This window comes from Euphorbia lathyris, chromosome 9 (assembly GCF_963576675.1).
Source record: "Euphorbia lathyris chromosome 9, ddEupLath1.1, whole genome shotgun sequence".
NCBI classification, from domain to species: Eukaryota; Viridiplantae; Streptophyta; class Magnoliopsida; order Malpighiales; family Euphorbiaceae; genus Euphorbia; species Euphorbia lathyris.
Genome location: NC_088918.1, coordinates 57,516,710 through 57,540,082, shown reverse-complemented (window position 1 = coordinate 57,540,082; position 23,373 = coordinate 57,516,710). Strand labels below are relative to the sequence as shown.

General features: G+C 35.5%; 1 protein-coding gene across 5 annotated transcripts; it reads left to right on the top strand.

The window, feature by feature from the left end:
* The first annotated feature begins 5,988 nt into the window (after positions 1-5,988).
* Positions 5,989-22,014, top strand: LOC136205463 (uncharacterized). 5 transcript variants are annotated; one of them, XM_065996065.1, is made up of 6 exons: positions 5,989-6,507; positions 6,702-6,788; positions 7,405-7,493; positions 16,596-18,515; positions 19,735-19,921; positions 21,307-22,014. In XM_065996065.1, exons 1-6 carry the CDS (start codon positions 6,435-6,437, stop codon positions 21,891-21,893), a joined length of 2,943 nt encoding a protein of 980 aa, XP_065852137.1. In that variant the 5' UTR covers positions 5,989-6,434; the 3' UTR covers positions 21,894-22,014. The 5 variants fall into 5 exon arrangements, with proteins under 5 accessions (XP_065852137.1, XP_065852138.1, XP_065852140.1 ...); XM_065996066.1 differs by lacking the exon at positions 6,702-6,788; XM_065996068.1 differs by lacking the exon at positions 6,702-6,788 and having other exon boundaries at positions 7,391-7,493.
* The last annotated feature ends 1,359 nt before the right edge of the window (positions 22,015-23,373 follow it).

The window sequence follows — 23,373 nt, the reverse complement described above, 5'->3', positions numbered from 1 at the left end:
TTTCGAAGTTCAGATCAAGAATGAATTTCTCTAATGTATATTTTATTCCCTTTGTGTACGTTTTTATTAGGCATTGCAACTTATGCTATAATGAGTAACATATAATTATTGCCCTGCTTATACAATGCTTCTGAAGTTTTTAGAATTGCATTTTCTCTTTTTGAATAAATTATTTTGAGGTTTTCCTAGCGCTCTCTTGTTCTCTTTGTTGTCATTTATATTTGAGCAATTGAGATGCATTTTAACTAGAAATTATACATGCATGCATTTGATAAAGTGAAAGATTAAATAGGAAATGAATCAAGTTCTTTGAAGTTGAAGGTCCAAATTGATTGTTATAGTTTCTTCTGTTTGTTAGTTAAAATAATTTGGATATAAAGTCTAATTACTTGTGTTCTTCATAACTTCTTTCAAGTTCATATGGATGTACCCATTTTGATAAATTGTATTATCCTTTAGTAAAATCTTTGTATATATGAGTTCCATTCAATCCAAATAAATACTAGATAATATTTTTTTTTATTTTGGCAATAATCGCTGATGGAAACTGGTTGGTGATTGTGTCATTGGTACTGACCCAATTCACCAACTAAAATGACTCGGAAATACCTACACAAAACCCTGACACAAAATGTGTCTGTGATATCTCCGACACAATAAAAAATTTCTTGCAACTGCTTACCTAGGAGGCCAATACCGACACATCTGTATTCGTTGGTCTTCTGTTGGTGATCACGATCATCGAAGCAAATTGGTCCATCACCGATGAAATTTTTCGTCGGTGATATCATTTTTTCTTGTAGTGATAGAATATCTAATGGGGTTTCTAAATCCTAACCCAAACTCTTTCGACAATAAAAAACTAATCATAAAAATCTTTCCATAAATCTATTAAATGTAATAGTGAAATTGGAATTCATAATTTTTTTTCATTCTTAACTAAAAACTTCGTCATGAATTTGAATATTTCGTAAAAAGTACTACGTTAACTCATTCAAGCTCGATGATTAAAAATAAAATAGATTATTATGATTTGAAGCAAGCCACTAGAGCGCCTTCTACTTCTAATAGACCATGAACTAGATATGAATCATTTTCAACAAGTCCATAATAAGTGATTCCATTTTTTTCATCAGGTCCGGGTAGAGACCAAAGGTCTTGAGCAGTCGATCCGGCAAAACAACTCAAAAGATAAAGAAGTATCGTTAATTTCTTCATGCCAATTCCAAGTTCGAAGTACCATTTGTACAAATAAGAATTTCCTTCGTTACATGATTTCTTTTTCATATAGATAGATATCTCGAATGTGAAAGATCAAAATGCACGATTTAATGTCAAGTCGGACTAATCAGACAATGCAACGTTCTTTTGACGAAAATTTTATTTTTGACAAGAACAATAAACAATCTTATTAATTAGTGTTCAGGATGGTTTGTTTTAATGAATTATCATTCTCTTAAGTTATTTCAAATAATGATTACTGATTTCAAATAAAGTCATAATTAATGGAGATTAAGAAGATTTTCCACCACAAACTGATAGAAGGAAGCTTTGTCTCCACAAAATGGAACTAGGAACATACATCGATATTTTTGTAATTCGATTGATGGTGATCCAAAGATAATGCCCACTAAAGCTTTTATTTACTACTCAAAACCAAATTATGCAAGATCAAAATGCACGGTTTAATGTCAAGTTGGACCAACCAGACAATGTAAGATTTTTTTGATGAAAATTTTATTTTTGACAAGAATAATAAACAATCATCTTATTAATTAGTATTCGAGATGATTTGTTTTAACAAATTACTATTCTCTAAGATGTTTTAATTATTGGTTATATTTTACCAATAAAGCCACAATTAATGGAGATTAAAAATATTTCATGCCACAAACTAACAAAAGGAAGTTTTGCCACCACAAAATGGCACCAAGAAGATAAAACTATAGTTTTGTAATTCGGTTGATAGTGATCCAAAGATCATGTCCACTAAAGCTTTTACATACTGCTCGAAACCAAATTCATCCATTTCGAATATGAAAGATCAAAATGCACATTTTAGTATTAATTTGGACCAACTAGATAATGCAACATTCTTTTGATGAAAATTTTATTTTTAACAGGAACAATAAACAATCATTTTATTAATTAGTATTTGAGATGATGTGTTTTAACGAATTATCATTATGTAAGATATTCAATTAATGATTATCGTTTTTCAATAAACTATAATTAATGGAGATTAAAAAGATTTACTGCCACAAATTGACAGGAGGAAGCTTTGCCGCCACAAAATGGCTCCAAGAAGATACACTTATATTTTTATAATTTGGTTGATAGAGATCCAAAGATCATGTCTATTAAAGCCTTTATATACTGCTCAAAACCAAATTCATCCATCTCGAATATGAAAGATCAAAATGCACGGTTTAATATTAAGTTGGACTTACCGGCCAATTCAACATTCTTCTGATGAAAATTTTATTTTTGACATGAATAATAAACAATTATCTTATTATTTGAGATGATTTTTTTTATTGAATTATCATTCCCTAAGATATTTCGATTAATGATTATCGTTTTCCAAAAAGCCATAATTAATGGAGATTAGAAAGATTTTTCGCCACAAACTGACAGAAGGAAGCTTTGCCGCCACAAAAAGGCACGGGGAAGATTCAACAATATTTTTATAATTCGATTGATGTTGATCCAAAAACCATGGCCATTAAAGCTTTTATATACCGCTCAAAACCAAATCCATCCATCTCGAATATAAAAGATACAAAATACACGGTTTAATGTCAAGTTGGACCAATCAAATAATGCCATATTATTTTTGACGGTTTTTTTATATTGTTGGTAGGAACAATAAATAATCATCATATTAATTATTTTAAGATGATTTGTTCCAACGAATTATCATTTTCTAAAGTATTTTATTAATAATCTTCGTTTTTCAACAAAGTTATAATTAATGAAGATTAGAAAAATTTCCCACCACAAACTGATAGAGCGAAGCTCTGGCGCCATAAAATAGCGGTTGGAAGATATAATAAAAAATTATTATTCAGTTAGGTAATAAATTGCATTAATCGCTATCGACTAGGCTGGGCACAGTTCGGTCCAAGTCGGGGATTCATGAATCTCCAGTTTTGGATTGAAATTCGAAGATTAATAAAAGGAAATCTCCAGGATTGGATTGAAAGAATAAATCTCCAGAATTGAATTGCCCCAAAATTTCGGTCCAGTCCAGTTCGGGGATTCGGAGATTCGGTTCCGGTCCAATCCAATATAATTTTTCGGTGATTCGGATAAATATCTAATAGTTTAAGTTCTAAAAAATGAATTAAAAATTTAATTTACAAAATTTTATTATCTTACATAACTTGAAATAAATGATATTTTTTTTAGGAAGTAAACAACATTCATTAAAAGTTACAATAGACAGCAAGGCTAAAAAAAAAAACCCACAAAATCAAAGTATTAAAAGTTACGGTAGACAACAAGGCTAAAAAAACCCACAAAATCAAAGTTACAAAATAACAAATCCATAAAAACAAACAACATTTAATTCAAAAAAGACAACACTTCATTAGCAAAATCTCTCTAATCGTCATCCCAAATTGTAATTGAATCTTCTTAACACAATAAATTCCTTGTTTTCCAAAGCAATGGCAGTAAAAGCCAAACATCAACCTAAACATATAAAATTTACCATATTAGTGAATCAACAAATGTTAAATTAATTAGCTTTCACTTCAATAAAATTAATCAACACACTAACAAAAAGTAAAAGGAAAAAAAATATGCTTACCAAAGTGCATTTGATTCGGTTAAAAAAACCTTAGATATCCAATTGAAATATGGATAAAAAGAGATGATGCAATTTCAGGATCAGAACTAATTTCTACAAATTAAATAACATTTATATAGTTAGTATTCATAATATAGCATTCTAATACCCTAACATATAAAACTTCAAATATAACACAGAACATATAAAACTTCAAATCTACACCATGTACACAACACAGAGTTTAGAAATTGAAATATAAAAGTTCAGAGTTTAGAAAACTTATCAGAGTTTAGATCGGTAAAAGGTGGAGGTGGCGGTGTGCAAGGTGGAGATGGCGGCACGCGAGGTGGTGGTAGCAGCGGTGTACGAGGTGGTAGCGGTAGGGATGTAAACGGGGCGGGGATTTGGTTTCCCATCCCCGTCCCCGCCTAAACGGGGATTCCCCATCCCCGTCCCCGCTAGCTAAACGGGGACAAAAACTGTCCCCGTCCCCGCCCCACGGGGAAACCGCGGGTACGGGGAATCCCCGTTTACCCATTTAGTACAAAAAAAAAGCTTCAGAAATCAGAATCATGGATTCATTCTAACTCCTTTCCTAATTTCATATAAAAAAAGCAAAATAAAACTTAACTAATAAATTTAAAAATGAAAAGTATCTATAGTATAGGAATTATATATAAACAAACAAAACTATACTATTGGAATTATATATAAACAAACAAAAAGCATGGAGGAGAAAGGGCTGGCACTGAAAAATGAAAAAGGGCAGAAAATGAAAAATGACAGCAAAAATTATAGAGTTTGTCTTGTGTTTCTTTGATTTATTGGGTGTGACCTTTTAACGTGGAGCAAATAAGCTTTTATAGCAGAGAATGGCAGTGATGGAGTGGAGTGGAAAAATGAAAGCAAAATTACAGAGTTTGTCTTGTGTTTCTTTGATTTATTGGGTGTGACCTTTACGGGTACGGGTACGGGGATCCCCGCGGGGCGGGGATGCCATTTCCCAGCCCCGTCCCGTACCCGCGTACGGGGACTATATTGGTTCCCATCCCCGTCCCCGCCAAAAAACGGGGCGGGGAATCCCCGCCCCGTCGGGACGGGGCCCCGACGGGTACGGGTATTCCCCGCCCCAGTTGCATCCCTAGGTAGCGGCGATGGAGTGCAGTGGAGGAGATAGAACCCTAGAAAAAAATCGAAGCAGAGAGAATAGGTAAAAGAAGCACGAGATTCTATTTTATAAAATGTTTACAAATTCTAATATTTAAAACTTCTAATATTTGTTACTTAATTAAATGGTTAACAAGAAGTAGAATTGGTTTAGATGGTTAAGGCAATTAACAATGTTCCATTTGGTTAGGTGTTTGGTTTAGATGGTTAAGGCAATTAACAATGTTCCATTTGGTTAGGTGTTTGATTCTCCATGTCTACATTTTTAGGTAAATATTTTTTATTTCATTTTATAAACGGGAATTAATCGGGATAATTTTTATGACTATATAATAATGTTATACCTTATTAATAAATTATAAATTTATATTATTGTAATTAGTTTATCAAACCTTACAAAATATATAACTATATATTATATAATATTTCTCTTTATATAAAGTTAATGTATGAAATATAAATTTATTATTGCTAAACTTTCGGTTATTTCAGTTCGGTCCAATCCAATCCAATTCAATCCGGTTATCGGTCCGGTCGTGGATAAATTTCGGTCCAGTTCGGTCCAGTTCTTTGACAAAAAGTCAACGGTCCAATCCAGTTCGGTTCTCCAAAAAAAGTCAACGGTCCGGTCCAATTCCGGAGTTTTTTCCTCGGATATTCGGTCCGGTCCAGTATCTCCAGGATCCGCGTCCAGCCGACCCGGGAAGCATTTTTATAAAAATCAATATATATTGATAAAATGCCATGATTAATACAGTATTGAATGTTAAAAATTTGTTCCATTTTAAATCTTTGTGCTTCTCCTATAAAAAAAGAAAAGAAAAGAAAAAATCTTTGTGCTTACCTAAAATATCAATTAAGCAAAGGACAAAGAAGGAGCTGCCTAGCAGTCTAGTACGACCTACCACAGTAAAAAAAAACCAACAGCAGTGTCTACGTGTCTGTCTCGACAAAACAACACGTGTAAGAGAAGTCACAGTCGCATGAGACTCCCCCAGCCATACTAATTACCACTTGCCCGCGCAGTTTCTCTGCTCCTGACAGTCTCGCTATTTGAATGTTCAAAAATACTCTCTCTCTCTCTTTCTATCTCTCTCTAATCTTCGATTCCAACGGACCTTTCTCTTTCCTTCCTCCCCGTTCTCCGGCCGCGGCCACCGCTCCCTGGCTCCCTTCTATCTCTCATTTTCTCTTGAAAATGTTTCTCATTCTTCTGGTTAGGATCTGCAGATAGAATTTGAATGACTCAGCTCCAGCGAATGTGTTTCTTTGGATTTTCATGTTTTGCTTTTTTCAATTTCATTGAGATGACTGAAAGTTTTAGGGTTTGAGTTCCATGATTTTGTTGGATCTTTCCTCTATCTTTCTTGCCTGCTTCTTTCCGGGATTCCCGATCTAGATTTCTTCCATTTTACGTGTACTTCTTTATTTTTTATTTTTTAAACTTTCGATATACATTTAATGAGTGATTATGGAGACATTTCGGCTGAGGAAGTCTAATTCTGCAGCTTCGACTGATGATCGCAGCCGTAGACTCAAAGAAGGTAGTGCTGCTTTTATTTTTCTTTATTTTTTGTTTTAAATTACCTGCGTTGTTGCCGAAAAAACCTAGGAAACTCGAAGAAAAATGTTTCTGATTTTCTTTTGTGTTTTGTTTTGAAAAATAAAAAAATGAAATGAAATTCGCTAATTCTACTCAGATTGCACAACATTGAACTCAGAAATGCTGTTTTTGTAGGGGAGCCTTTTTTTCCCCCTGTGTTCGATTACTTAGTTACTGGAGTAACGCAAAATGAGTTAGGATTTCCTTTTTTAGTCCAAAAAGGTGAGTTATGCTATAGTTTTTCAATTTTCTTTTCTCCATGATTTCCGTTGTCGCGGACTAGACGAGTTTATCTTTGCTTCTGCTTTAGTTAAAGTAGGTTTTTGAATTGCTTTCTTGCTTTATCTACAGTGATGTTGTTTGCATCTTTTTTCTTTCAAACCAAAAGTAATCATTCAGGCGAAATCTATGGCTATAATGACTGCTCGCAGCCTTGATCATATGACTGCTCGCAGCCTTGATCATAGTTCTCTTAATTTTTTAGTGCAATTCTCCATTTTTTATATCAAAACTTACAGCCTACAGGTATATGAAATTATCGTTGTTGTTTTATAGTTTCATTTAGGCAATCTGTTTTATTGAACTCAGATTATTCTTGCATATTTTTTACTTCTTTGTTTTGGTAAGGTTCAATTTATTTTTCTCTTCACTATTTGCTTACATTAGTTTCATTAGGCAGAATGGATTTCACTCTTTGTAAGGTCTTTGTGGTTTCCTGCCCAGGAGTTAAAGAGCTTTCAGTTTTTTACTAAGAAAGAAGGAATTGCCCAGCCTTCAGTCTTCATTAACTATTTGCTTGGAAATTATGTCCTAATTTTGGCTAGGGATTCGTTTCCAGGAAACAGGCAGGTTCAGAAACAGAGAAACTTTCCACAATTGGCATCTGATTCTAGTCCTCAGAACAGTGATACTATTGGTGATTATTCGGTGCGATGATCTAACTTGTTTTTGTTCATTGATTATATGACTTGATTCATTTCAAGAAATCTATTGAAAATGATTTATCTGTTGCATGGCATTAGACCAACTCTTGTGGGATGTTTTTTGTTGTTAGTATCCTGTGTGTGGTAATAATAAACCACTAGAGTGGTTATAATCATAGTTGTTAAATCGAGATTCGACTTGTGACTCGAAATCTCATTTTGCAAATCGGGACTCGTGAATCGAATCGAATCGTAAGATTGAGAACAAATTCAAAATGCTATAAGAAATAAAATATTAACCATATTTAACTTTAAATATTAGTCAAAAAATGCAATTTTAATATCTAAATAGAAACTATATCAACTTATAAAAGAAAGTAGAGATACACATAACATAAAAAAATAGAAAGAATAGAGAGTAGAAGAAGGGATATAGTGGTGAGGGGTAGGGGTAGACCTAAGCAAACTTGGAGGAGGGTGATCGAGAGTTAGGGATTGAGGAGAATATGGTAGCGGATAGGACAAAGTGGAGGGAGAGAATTTGTGTCGCTGACACGACTTGATTGCACGGTTTCATATGATGGTTCATGTTAGCCGACCCCGAATCATTTCGGGACTAAGGCTTTGTTGTTGTTGTTGTTGTAATAGAGAGTAGAAGAAGATAATAGCAAATAAATAGAAAAGAAGATGAAAGTTTTTGGAATTTGTAAAGTGAAGAGTCATCTAATTGAAACTATTTGTGTTTCATTTCTGTATGTTTTTTTTTATTTTTGTAAAGTGAATAATCACCTTCTTCTTCTGTACGTTTTTCAGTTGTTATTATTATTTTTTTTAAATGGTGGCCTGAATCGACCGAATCAGGTGACTCGGCCGAATCGGTGGTGACTCGGCCGATTCATGAAGCTTGTGAGTTGTACCATAGATACGACTCGAATTCTTCGTGAATCGAATCGTACGAGTCGACTCGTGACTCGTACGATTCTAACAACTATGGTTATAATATAATTTGGTTTGTTATATAAGAGCATCCACAATGGTTGGTAACAAACATTGTGACTTAGAGCATGTCTAATGCTTCTAACTTCATTGTGACTTTCTTCCAATTAGTTACAACCTACCATTATGGAAGTTGTGACTAATTTAAGTTTGTTACTTTCTGTGGTAACAAACCACAAATTTTACATCTGAAAACAAAAAAGCACTCAACACAGGCCGAGGTGCCAGACGTGCTGCATCTGGCGCCTCAAAATAGACAAGTCTGCCTCAAAAGTATGTCCACTGCTGTTACGGTGTATAGTTTTTAATTATGTCTTTTTTTCTTTTCAATCCTTTATCATTAGTTCGATTTTATTTTTTTGACCCCCTAAAATTAAACAGTTACAACCGCTCTAATGGAGTGTTATTTTATAGGTAACTGATGTCTAGGTGGCACCACTTGGGTGTTACCACCATTAGAGATGCTCTTAGATAGGATAAATAACAAAGTGTAGTAACATCCCATTAAAAGGGATTAATTTTTAAAAAATTTCCTGGGGTCAAAAAATATATTAATTAACAATAAGTATTGAAACTGTAAATTTCCAGGAGCAAAACCATAATTTATCCAGGACCACAACCGTAATTTACCTTCTCAATAAAGCAGAAATTTAAGGCAAAGGACGGCGCCTAACGCACCATATCTGGCGCATGTACTCCACCTGCCTGATCTGGCGCATCAGAGCCGTCCCTGGCCTTCAATTTTCTACCTTTTGGATTTTAGGGAGTTGACAATTGTGTTTTACTTAAATCTGTAACAAACTTCTTGTTGTAATAACCAGCCTAATGGTTTGTAACCATAGTTGTTAAATCGATATTCGACCAGTGACTTGAAATCTCATTTTGCGAATCGGGACTCGTGAATCTAATCGTAAGATTGAAATCAAATTCAAAATGCTATAAAAAATAAAATATTAACCATATTTAACTTTAAATATTAGTCAAAAAATGCAATTTTAATATCTAAATAGAAACTATATCAAGTTATAAAAGAAAGTAGAGATACACATAACATAAAAAATAGAAAGAATAGAGAGTAGAAGAAGGGATATAGTGGTGAGGCGCAGGGGTAGACCTAAGCAAACTTGGAGGAGGGTGATCGAGAGTTAGGGATTGTGGAGAATATGGTAGCGGATAGGACATAGTGGAGGGAGAGAATTTGTGTCGCTGACACGACTTGATTGCACGGTTTCATATGATGGTTCATGTTAGCCGACCCCGAATCATTTCGGGACTAAGGCTTTGTTGTTGTTGTTGTAATAGAGAGTAGAAGAAGATAATAGCAAATAAATAGAAAAGAAGATGAAAGGTTTTGGAATTTGTAAAGTGAAGAGTCATCTAATTGAAACTATTTGTGTTTCATTTCTGTACGTTTTTTATTTTATTTTTGTAAAGTGAATAATCACCTTCTTCTTCTGTACGTTTTTCAGTTATTATTATTTTTTTTAAATGGTGGCCTGAATCGACCGAATCAGGTGACTCGGCCGAATCGGTGGTGACTCAGCCGATTCATTAAGCTTGTGAGTCGTACCATAGATACGACTCGAATTCTTCGTGAATCGAGTTGACTCGTGACTTGTACGATTCTAACAACTATGGTTGTAATATAATTTGGTTTGTTATATAAGAGCATCCACAATGGTTGGTAACAACCATTGTGACTTAGAGCATGTCTAATGCTTCTAACTTCATTGTGACTTTCTTCCAATTAGTTACAACCTACCATTGTGGAAGTTGTGACTAATTTAAGTTTGTTACTTTCTGTGGTAACAAACCACAAATTTTACATCTGAAAACAAAAAAGCACTCAACACACGACGAGGTGTCAGACGTGCTGCATCTGGCGCCTCAAAATAGACAAGTCTGCCTCAAAAGTATGTCCACTGCTGTTACTGTATATAGATTTTAATTCTGTCTTTTTTTCTTTTCAATCATTTGTCATTAGTTAGATTTTATTTTTTGACCCCCTAAAATTAAAAAGTTACAACAGCTCTAATGGGGTGTTATTTTAAAGGGTAACTTATGTCTAGGTGGCACCACTTGGGTGTTACCACCATTAGAGATGCTCTTAGGTAGGATAAGTAACAAAGTGTAGTAACATCCCATTAGAAGAGATTAATTTTTAAAAATTTCCTGGGTCAAAAAATATATTAATTAACAATAGGTATTGAAACTGCAAATTTCCAGGACCAAAACCATAATTTATCCAGGACCACAACCGTAATTTACCTTCTCAATAAAGCAGAAATTGAAGTGAAAGGACGGCGCCTAACGCACCATATCTGGCGCGTGTACTCCACCTGCCTGATCTGGCGCATCAGCGTCGTCCCTGGCCTTCAATTTTCTACTTTTTGGATTTTAGGGAGTTGACAATTGTGTTACTTAAATCTGTAACAAACTTCTTGTTGTAATAACCAGCCTAATGGTTTGTAACCATAGTTTTTAAATCGAGATTCGACTCATGACTCGAAATCTCATTTTGCGAATCGGGACTCGTGAATCGAATCGTAAGATTGAGATCAAATTCAAAATGCTATAAAAAAATAAAATATTAACCATATTTAACTTTAAATATTAATCAAAAAATGCAATTTTAATATCTAACTAGAAACTATATCAAGTTATAAAAGAAAGTAGAGATACACATAACATAAAAAATAGAAAGAATAGAGAGTAGAAGAAGGGATGTAGTGGTGAGGGGTAGGGGTAGGGGTAGACCTAAGCAAACTTGGAGGAGGGTGATCGAGAGTGATATGAGTTTATTAGGGATTGAGGAGAATATGGTAGCGGATAGGACAGAGTGGAGGGAGAGAATTTGTCGCTGACACGACTTGATTGCACGGTTTCATATGATGGTTCATGTTAGCCGACCCTGAATCATTTCGGGACTAAGACTTTGTTGTTGTTGTTGTAATAGAGAGTAGAAGAAGATAATAGCAAATAAATAGAAAAGAAGATGAAAGGTTTTGGAATTTGTAAAGTGAAGAGTCATCTAATTGAAACTATTTGTGTTTCATTTTTGTACGCTTTTTTATTTTTGTAAAGTGAATTATCATCCTCTTCTTCTGTACGTTTTTCAGTTGTTAATTTTTTTTTTTAAATGGTGGCCTGAATCGACCGAATCGGTGGTGACTCGGCCGATTCATAAGCTTCTGAGTCGTACCATAGATACGACTCGAATTCTTTGTGAATCGAATCGTACGAGTCGACTCGTGACTCGTATGATTCTAACAACTATGGTTATAATATAATTTGGTTTGTTATATAAGAGCATCCACATTTGTTGGTAACAGCCATTGTGAATAAAAGAGCATGTCTAATGCTTCTAACTTCATTTTGACTTTCTTCCAATTAGTTACAACCTACCATTATGGAAGTTGTGACTAATTTAAGTTTGTTACTTTCTGTGGTAACAAACCACAAATTTTACATCTGAAAACAAAAAAGCACTCAACACACGACGAGGTGTCAGACGTGCTGCATCTGGCGCCTCAAAATAGACAAGTCTGCCTCAAAAGTATGTCCACTGCTGTTACTGTATATAGATTTTAATTCTGTCTTTTTTTCTTTTCAATCATTTGTCATTAGTTAGATTTTATTTTTTGACCCCCTAAAATTAAAAAGTTACAACAGCTCTAATGGGGTGTTATTTTAAAGGGTAACTTATGTCTAGGTGGCACCACTTGGGTGTTACCACCATTAGAGATGCTCTTAGGTAGGATAAGTAACAAAGTGTAGTAACATCCCATTAGAAGAGATTAATTTTTAAAAATTTCCTGGGTCAAAAAATATACTCCCTCCGTTTTTTATTATATGACGTTTTGGACTTTTGAATTTGTTCATTTTTATATGTCGTTTTGTATTACCAATGCACTTTTTACAATACTTTCTCTAATTTGCCCCTATTTATTGTAAGAGAGAGATATAGTTATTAATGCAAATTATCTTAATTAAGTCATAAAAATTAATAAGAGAGAGAAATTTTGCATAGAAAGTAGAGATCCAGGAGAAAAGTATTAAGGGTACATTAGTCATTTTAATAGTCTCATTAATATTGCATTGGTCTTGATGAAAAACCTTAAACGACATATAAAAAAGAATGGAGGGAGTATTAATTAACAATAGGTATTGAAACTGTAAATTTCAAGGACCAAAACCATAATTTATCCAGGACCACAACCGTAATTTACCTTCTCAATAAAGCAGAAATTGAAGGGAAAGGACGGCGCCTAACGCACCATATCTGGCGCATCAGCGTCGTCCCTGGCCTTCAATTTTCTACTTTTTGGATTTTAGGGAGTTGACAATTGTGTTACTGAAATCTGTAACAAACTTCTTGTTTTAATAACCAGCCTAATGGTTTGTAACCATAGTTTTTAAATCGAGATTCGACTCATGACTCGAAATCTCATTTTGCGAATCGGGACTCGTGAATCGAATCGTAAGATTGAGATCAAATTCAAAATGCTATAAAAAATAAAATCTTAACCATATTTAACTTTAAATATTAATCAAAAAATGCAATTTTAATATCTAACTAGAAACTATATCAAGTTATAAAAGAAAGTAGAGATACACATAACATAAAAAATAGAAAGAATAGAGAGTAGAAGAAGGGATGTAGTGGTGAGGGGTAGGGGTAGACCTAAGCAAACTTGGAGGAGGATGATCGAGAGTGATATGAGTTTATTAGGGATTGAGGAGAATATGGTAGTGGATAGGACAGAGTGGAGGGAGAGAATTTGTCGCTGACACGACTTGATTGCACGGTTTCATATGATGGTTCATGTTAGCCGACCCTGAATCATTTCGGAACTAAGACTTTGTTGTTGTTGTTGTAATAGAGAGTAGAAGAAGATAATAGCAAATAAATAGAAAAGAAGATGAAAGGTTTTGGAATTTGTAAAGTGAAGAGTCATCTAATTGAATCTTATGTCTAGGTGGCACCACTGGGGTGTTATTTTAAAGGGTAACTTATGTCTAGGTGGCACCACTTGGGTGTTACCACCATTAGAGATGCTCTTAGGTAGGATAAGTAACAAAGTGTAGTAACATCCCATAAGAAGGGATTAATTTTTAAAAATTTCCTGGGATCAAAAAATATATTAATTAACAATAGGTATTGAAACTGTAAATTTCCAGGACCAAAACCATAATTTATCCAGGACCACAACTGTAATTTACCTTCTCAATAAAGCAGAAATTGAAGGCAAAGGACGGCGCCTAACGCACTATATCCGGCGCGTGTACTCCACCTGCCTGATCTGGCGCATCAGACGGCCTTCAGTTTTCTACTTTTTGGATTTTAGGGAGTTGACAATTGTGTGTTACTTAAATCTGTAACAAACTTCTTGTTGTAATAACCAGCCTAATGGTTTGTAACCATAGTTGTTAAATCGAGATTCGACTCGTGACTCGAAATCTCATTTTGCGAATCGGGACTCGTGAATCGAATTGTAAGATTGAGATCAAATTCAAAATGCTATAAAAAATAAAATATTAACCATATTTAACTTTACATATTAGTCAAAAAATTGCAATTTTAATATCTAAATAGAAACTATATCAAGTTATAAAAGAAAGTAGACATACACATAACATAAAAAATAGAAAGAATAGAGAGTAGAAGAAGGGATGTAGTGGTGAGGGGTAGGGGTATACCTAAGTAAACTTGGAGGAGGGTGATCGAGAGTGATATGAGTTTATTAGGGATTGAGGATAATATGGTAGCGGATAGGACAGAGTGGAGGGAGAGAATTTGTCGCTGACACGACTTGATTGCACGGTTTCATATGATGATTCATGTTAGCCGATCCCGAATCATTTCGGGACTAAGGCTTTGTTGTTGTTGTTGTAATAGTGAAGAGTCATTTAATTGAAACTATTTGTGTTTCATTTCTGTACGTTTTTTTATTTTTGTAAAGTGAATAATCATCCTCGAATTCTTCGTGAATCGAATCGTACGAGTCGACTCGTCACTCGTATGATTCTAACAACTATGGTTATAATATAATTTGGTTTGTTATATAAGAGCATCCATAATGGTTGGTAACAGCCATTGTGACTTTCTTCCAATTAGTTACAACCTACTATGGAAGTTGTGACTAATTTAAGTTTGTTACTTTCTGTGGTAACAAACCACAAATTTTACATCTGAAAACAAAAAAGCACTCAACACACGACCGAGGTGCCAGACGTGCTGCATCTGGCGCCTCAAACTATACAAGTCTGCCTCAAAAGTATGTCCACTGCTGTTACGGTGTATAGTTTTTAATTATGTCTTTTTTTCTTTTCAATCCTTTATCATTAGTTAGATTTTATTTTTTGACCCCCTAAAATTAAAAAGTTACAACAGCTCTAATGGGGTGTTATTTTAAAGGGTAACTTATGTCTAGGTGGCACCACTTGGGTGTTACCACCATTAGAGATGCTCTTAGGTAGGATAAGTAACATCCCATTAGAAGGGATTAATTTTTAAAAATTTCCTGGGATCAAAAAATATATTAATTAACAATAGGTATTGAAACTGTAAATTTCCAGGACCAAAACCATAATTTATCCAGGACCACAACCGTAATTTACCTTCTCAATAAAGTAGAAATTGAAGGCAAAGGACGGCGCCTAACGCACTATATCTGGCGCGTGTACTCCACCTGCCTGATCTGGCGCATCAGACGGCCTTCAGTTTTCTACTTTTTGGATTTTAGGGAGTTGACAATTGTGTGTTACTTAAATCTGTAACAAACTTCTTGTTGTAATAACGCACTATATCTGGCGCGTGTACTCCACCTGCCTGATCTGGCGCATCAGACGGCCTTCAGTTTTCTACTTTTTGGATTTTAGGGAGTTGACAATTGTGTGTTACTTAAATCTGTAACAAACTTCTTGTTGTAATAACCAGCCTAGTGGTTTGTAACCATAGTTGTTAAATCGAGATTCGACTCGTGTCTCGGAATCTCATTTTGCGAATCGGGACTCGTGAATCGAATCGTAAGATTGAGCTCAAATTCAAAATGCTATAAAAAATAAAATATTAACCATATTTAACTTTAAATATTAGTCAAAAAATGCAATTTTAATATCTAAATAGAAACTATATCAAGTTATAAAAGAAAGTAGACATACACATAACATAAAAAATAGAAAGAAGGGATGTAGTGGTGAGGGGTAGGGGTAGACCTAAGCAAACTTGGAGGAGGGTGATCGAGAGTGAGTGATATGAGTTTATTAGGGATTGAGGAGAATATGATAGCGGATAGGACAGAGTGGAGGGAGAGAATTTGTCGCTGACACGACTTGATTGCACGGTTTCATATGATGGTTCATGTTAGCCGATCCCGAATCATTTCGGGACTAAGGCTTTGTTGTTGTTGTTGTAATAGAGAGTAGAAGAAGATAATAGCAAATAAATAGAAAAGAAGATGAAAAGTTTTGGAATTTGTAAAGTGAAGAGCCATCTAATTGAAACTATTTGTGTTTCATTTCTGTACATTTTTTTATTTTTTTTAAAGTGAATAATCATCTTCTTCTGTACGTTTTTCAGTTGTTAATTTTTTTTTTTTTAAATGGTGGCCTGAATCGACCGAATCATGAAGCTTCTGAGTCGTACCATAGATACGACTCGAATTCTTCGTGAATCGAATCGACTCGTACGATTCTAACAACTATGTTTCTAACAACCACATAGGATTGTGACATCCCTAAAATCCAAATGCCAAGATCATAATTTAGTTTGACAGCCACGAATGGGGCCATGTCGCCTGATCTGGCGCGTGGATTACACTCGCCAGATCAGGTGCCTATAGCCCAATGCTTGGCTGCTGAATTAATGTGGCAAAGTATGTTATCAGTCCATGACAAATTACATTTTTAATACCTATTTGTAATTAATAATTTTTTTTTACCCCATAAAATTTTAAAAAACTAATCCCTTCTAGTGGGATGTTACTAAACCTTGTTACTTCCCTACCTAAAGTCATAATGGTTGTTACTAACCATTGTGGATTTCTCTTCTTGTACTTCTGAATTCTTTTATGCTCACAGTTAGTAAAAAATCATCTGATTCCTGTAGGTCAAGTGTGAGTCGGGGTGTACATTTTCCAAACAAGCTACTGGAACACCGATTAAGAAGCTACTAGCTGAAGAGATGTCAAGAGAAACTGAAGCCAAAAAAAGATCACCAAGTGTTATTGCCAAATTGATGGGCTTTGATGGGCTGCCACCTCAGCAGCTGTCTAACAACCAACCGAAAAGGTCAATGGAAACCTATCAACAGAGGATGGCATCAACAGAAAAGTCTCAGAGGAGCAGTACATCGTGTACCCGTCGATCATCCAGGAGAAGCTCGAAGGAGGAGCAAGAATTTAAGGATGTGTTCGAAGTTTCAGACTCATCAAAAGTGGAAAGTAGTTGTTTCTCAATGCAGGGGCCTGCAAAATCAAAGCTAACTGGAGCTGAGATGGCATATGTTAAGCAGAAATTCCTCGATGTCACACGTCTCTCAACTGATGACAAGTTTCATGATTCTGAAGAGTTCCTTGATGCAATTGAGGATTTGCACTCCAACAAAGATCTTCTACTAAAATATCTTGAACAGCCAGATTCTTTGTTTACAAAGCATCTGCACGATCTGCAAGCTGATCCTCTTCCATCCCATTGTAGTCACATATCGGGTATGAAGTTGTTGAGTGCTCAAGAGCATGAAGGAAGTGCTCTAGGTAGGCATAGAAAAAACCATTTTGACCCACTTAGTCATTCCAACAATAAACATGCTGCTGAAAATGCTCATTTTAAGTTATCGAAGATTCAAGCAGAGGGGAAAGTTGAGTCTTCTGTTCTTTCTACAAGGATTGTTGTGCTAAAACCAAACTGTGGGAAACTGCAGAATGCTATCAGAACTGTTTCATCACCTCAAAGTTCCCATGATTTCCTTTCGGACTGTAAGAGACACAGTGAACTTTCCAGTGTCAAGGATAGGGAGGTAGAATCATGTGGAAAGAGAAGGTTTTCTAATGATGCAATGCTCCCAAGATACAAGTCTAAAGAATCTAGAGAAATTGCAAAGGAGATCACCAGGCAAATGAGAAATAGACTTGAAAGAGGCCGTACAAAGCTCTCATTCTCTGGGGCTAAAGGATATGCTGGGGATGATAGTTCGTCTAATAGGTCTGATAATGAATCAGCTAATGAATCAGATGTACCTACATTGGTTTCAAAAAACTCTATAAATTGGAGCAACCGATACAGGCCTTCATCATCTCGCTCGGCTGAGTCATCAGTGAGCAAGGAGGCCAGGAAGAGACTCTCAGAAAGGTGGAAAATGACTCATCGGTCTTTAGATATGGAAGTCTTCAGTAGGGGCAGTACCCTAGGTGAAATGCTTGCTATGCCTGATAGGGAAGGGAGGCCAGCTAATGCAGATGCTATGGTTGGTGAAAAAGGATTGACTGACAAATTTGTCAACATTGATAGACCAGCAGGATTGGTTGAGCCTTTGGGTATTAGCAGTAGTGATGGCTGGAAGGATGGTAGACATCTTTCTAGATCACGATCCGTTCCTGCCTCTTGTACTACTTCTGGCAGTCCAAGAACAGGTATGCTCAGGGAAACTCTTTGCAATGAAAAGTATCTACTGCCAAAGGAAGTGGCACGGCAGGAAAGAATCAAGTTGGCAAAGGGGAAGTTCAACCACAGAGAAGCTTCATCTTCAAGAAATTCAAGATCTCATACTAAGAAATCTCATTTCTCTGTGCATTCATACACTGATTACAGTGACACTTCACCAGAAATTCAATTTAGCCGCAAAAAAGTGCAGAGCAGGATGATGAAGGATGATCACATTGAACAAGCGGTTGTTACAGATTCTAGATTAGTTTTTCAAGATGCGGTGAATGTGGCAATTGAGAATGCATCCATGCCTTCAAAACCTAATACTGATGTGGAATCACCAGTTTATATGATGGCAAAAGACAATTCCTCAACTGTTTCACAGGTTCGGTTTTATCTTTTCTGGATGATCTGCATACTTGGTAGCATGTTTTAAGTGCATTGCATGCTAATAAGCAGCAACCAACTCATTTTTAGTATGTCTCAGGATAAGAAAATTACTCAATATATTGAAATGTTGTTAAAAGCATTCCCCTAAGGCTATGTGATCTCAAATGCTCCGAGGTGCAGGCGTATCCGACGCGCTCACCTGAGTGACTTTTGTGGCTTTTCAAAAAGGGTAAAAAACATATATAAAAACAGTATTGCAGTTTCAGAAAAATAAACATAGGCTGAGATAGTCTGACTTCGCCCACTTCTATTTCTAGCCCTTGTGTAGCTGGCTGCCTGCAGTCTCTTTTTAAAGAGAGAAATATTTCCTTTTTTTTTTGTTGCCAATTTATCATCTGAAGTTTTGCTGACTTCCTATTTCTCCTCTTCCCTTTAATCTGTTTAATTTGTTTTGCAAACTATAAATTTGATTTCAAAACCTAATTATGTTGTTACCTTAAATTATTTCTCTCTGAAACTGTAACCTTTCCTTTCTGGCACTCTGGATCAAAACTTCCAAAAAGGGCCAAAATTTACCCTAGGCGTCTTTCTTAGCCTAAATTGAAGGTGCCTTGCCCAGGGTGTTTGGAGGGGCTACTGCTGCGTCTGGGGGCTCTAGCTCTTTCCTAATGATTGTCTTCTGCTGCTCTGCATTTGGATCAGTCTGATGCAAATGTTGTTTAACTGTCAAACACTTTCTTATTTCATAATTTTGCTGGTGCCTCTGGATATTTTATGCCATGTCCTTCTGCTTTTTCATCCAAAATAACGATTTAAACTTTGTCATCACATGACATTATGCACTATTTGCTCTGCTCTATCACAACTTTGAATTTATTGGCAGTGTAAGAACGTTTTGGAATTATCAGAAGAAATTTTTGCCTTTAATTTTGAAAAAAGGGATCATTTGTACCGTAACATTTGTCTTCGTGAGTCAGACTTCATAACAGTTTAAGTGCATGTGCAATGCTCGCGCTTGTAAGTGAATCCATTAGCTATAGATGGAAAGTTAGATTCATTTGTGAAAAAGAATCAATGAGATCAGAAGTTCTGAAGATGTTCCTGGCACTCATATATCATTAAGACACAGGGTAGATATTTCCATAACTGAATTGAACGCATGCATCATTTGTCATTTTTGGATGGTTTAAGCTTAATACTGTCTTGGTTTTCAGGAATCATCATTTGCGCCACCTGAGGAAGGGTCTGTCCCGATGCAACACTCTGCAGCAGAGCTAGAATCTCCTGGGAATTCTAAGGAGGCAGAACAACCTAGTCCTGTTTCCATTCTTGAAACTCCTTTCCCAGATGACGTATCTTCTAATTCTGAATGCTTTGAGAGTCTAAGTGCTGATCTACATGGTAAACCCTAAAACTTTATATCTCTCCTTTTTTCTTTATATATATATATATAAATTCATTGATGGAGTATTCTCTTAGAAATTGGGTACTTGCATTCTATGTTACATGGACTCGGAAAAAATCCCGCTGTCCCTGTGTTGACACGGATCCGGGTACGAAATCCGTGTCGGATTTGTGAGTGAACACTCGGATACGGCAAGTTCTGAGCAGCCCTCCATCTTCGGCGAAACCGAGAAAGATTGTCTCAGCTGAGGAAGAAGGTCTGCCGCCGCCATCAAATGTATTTTCTTCGTTCAGATTGTTTCAACGAAGATGGGCTGGGCACCATTTTTTAAAAAAAAGGGCCCAGACGAAACGACGTCGTTTAATCTGGGCCCAGTTTTTTTTTTAATTAGTTCTGCATGCCAAAACGACGTCCTTTTGGAGTGCAGAACCAGTGAAAATAAAAGCGAGCAGGAGCTCCTTCCCGCCAGTGGCCCCCATTCTCTCTTGTTTTGTTTCAATTTCTTTCCTTACAAATTACAATATATTACATTTATCAAAGTTAACTGGGAATCAAAAACACTCTTAAATTTTGGGTTTTTTTTGGAATTTATATAAATATATAAAAAAAAGGGCCCCTGCCCGTGTCCAAATTTAGGACAGAGTCCCCGTGTCCAAATTTTTTTAACTTGCCGTACCGGATAATCGGATCCGCACCCATGTCGGACACTCGTACCCGAGTCCATGTAACATTGTAATTTTTGCTGGACTTGCAGCTTTTCTGCCATATTGTGCTCAGAAAAAGAATAAATGTAGGATTGAACTTGAGTGCAACTTTTAGAGCAGCTCTAGTGGAGCCTTTCTTCTTGTTACTTCCCAAACTTAGGAGTAACCAACCATTAGGAAGGTTGTAAACAAACAGTTAATTTTTCCCCCAAAATCCAAAGAGTCAAAGAGTGCAGCACACGGAGGCGCCAGATGTGTCTGGCGCCTCAATCTGCAGTATCCAAGGAATTGCTTTTGAATGGTAATTTACAAGTTCAGTCCTTCCTGTTTTTCTTTATTTTCTTTTTTACCCCAAAAAGTTGTGAAGTTACACAGCCTCTCTAATGGAAGGTTATTTTTGAATGTGTTTAGTGTCTAGTTGGGCACTATTTTGGTGTTAACACCACTACACATGCTCTTAGGGGTGTCAAAATGTGCATAACCGTGCTAGCAATAACACAAAAATGACAATCGTGTCAAGCTTGTTGTCTGTTGGTCGTGTCAACAACTGTTCCCTGAGCTGTGTCAGTTGATCATTTATGCATGTGTTGTGTAATTGTAGACCACAATTTTATGTCCAAATATAATATTTAAGTCTTATAAGTATACTAGTAATCTGTTATTTTGTATAACCGTAGGACTTAGGATGCAGCTTCAGCTACTGAAGTTGGAGTCAGAATCGTATGAAGAGGGAGGCATGATCATCTCGAGCGATGAGGAGAACGAAATCAGTGAAGAGCAAGCAAGAGTAGAAGAGAGTAAAGAGTTTTGTTATGTAAAAGATGTGCTAACAGAATCCGGCATCAACGTTGCCGATCAGGACAGTTTCATGGCATCATTGCACGCGGCAGAATGCCCAGTGAATCCCCTCGTGTTCGAAGAACTAGAGAAGCACTGGGGTTCGGGCTGTTGGCCAAGGTGTGAGCGCAATCTACTTTTCGATCGGGTGAATTCAGCTTTAGTGGTGATTAAGCAACAATTTGGGGATACACATCCATGGGTGAAGCCTGGAAGTGGGAGTGTTAGTAGATGGACTAAGAATGGGGTTTTGGAGAAGATAGAGAAATTGCTTGAAATACAAGAGAAGAATGCATATAAAGATGACGCAGCTGTGACAGACAGGCAGTGGGTGGATGTGAGAGATGATATTGACGTAGTTGGTAGGGAAATTGAGAAGTTGGTAATGGAAGACTTAGTGAATGAGATAGTAGAAGTAATAGTATAATAGAGATGTTGGATTTAGGGACTTTTAGTATATACAAAATCCAAAAATTAAGCAATGGAATGAAATGCTTATTACCTTAATTAGCTGATATTAATAAATTCATTATATCATTTGTCATTGATCATAAAATCCGGATTGCTAGTCCAGGCTGTGTTGCACAATTCCAAGATAAATGAGTGTTAACTTAATTAATACTATAGAACACATGATTGTATATCGATAGAGATATTTAGAATTTTAGAGAGGGAGAGACTAGAGAGAAAGAGAGCAGTTCAAAATATTACCACTTCTTCTGGAAAGGTAAATAATTAAATACTAAGTAGGTTCTGTTTATTTTGTGAAAACCAACTTTTTACTGAATTTACCTTTGGAGAAAATTAAATATTTTTCTAAATAAATCATTTATTTCATATTTTTTTTTTCTTTTATGAAAAAAGAGAGTAAATAATTAACAAAGTCCCTATATTGTTACCAAATAATTGTCTTAGTCCTTGTATTTTCAGAATATATTATAAAGTCCTTAACTTTTGTTTTATTCAACATTTTAATTTCTCTATCTATATCTATTTAAATTATTGATTTGCTTTTTACTTATTAGAGATAAATTACATTTTTGGTATTTGGATTTTAGCATGTTTACACTTAAAAACTATTATTTTAAATATTAAAAATATACTTTTATATTTTTTTAAGGGCTAATTACAAATCTAGCCCAACTAAAAGGGTTCATTTACATATTAACCCACTTTGCTTTCATCTCACCAAATTAGACACTTTTACCCACTTTGGACAAGAATACCCTTATTTCAGTTCATCTTCTTCCTCAGACTCCCAACGTCTTCTTCACGATCCTAAACTGAAGAAAAGACGGTGGTTTATAGAGAGAAGAGATTATGTTTCGTTCAACCTTTGAAGAATTAGTGTCTGTGGAAGAGGATTAGGATGTAAAGCTCAAAAAATGAGAAAGGAAAAAAATATAACAATTGAACTGCTACGATGTCGCATTTGCGACGAAATGCGATAACTGTTTTCGCATTTATGACGAAATGCGACAAATTTCGTCACAAATGCGACAACAATGGAGGAAAATAGAGGAAATTGAAACAATATCATTACAGATGAAGAAAGAGGCAAGACCAGTGAGAAAAGTAGGCGTATAAGCTAAAAACATACCATTTCTACGGAAAATTGAACATAATACTTCAATAATATCAAAAATCGCTTACGATTGGTATCAGAAATTGAAGAAGAAGTTGAAACGAAGAAGAAAAAGAAGAAGAAGAAGATGAATCGATCAAATAGTCACCTAGAGTTTGTTTGCTATGACGTAATACAAAATAATGTAATCACAATTGTAATGCAATCAAACTTGTAATGCAATGGAATAGAACAGTGATTTCATTACCATGTTTTGTTCACAAATTAAAAAAAATGATAAATTTAATTACCATTACAATACTTAGATTTGTTTAGTTGAATC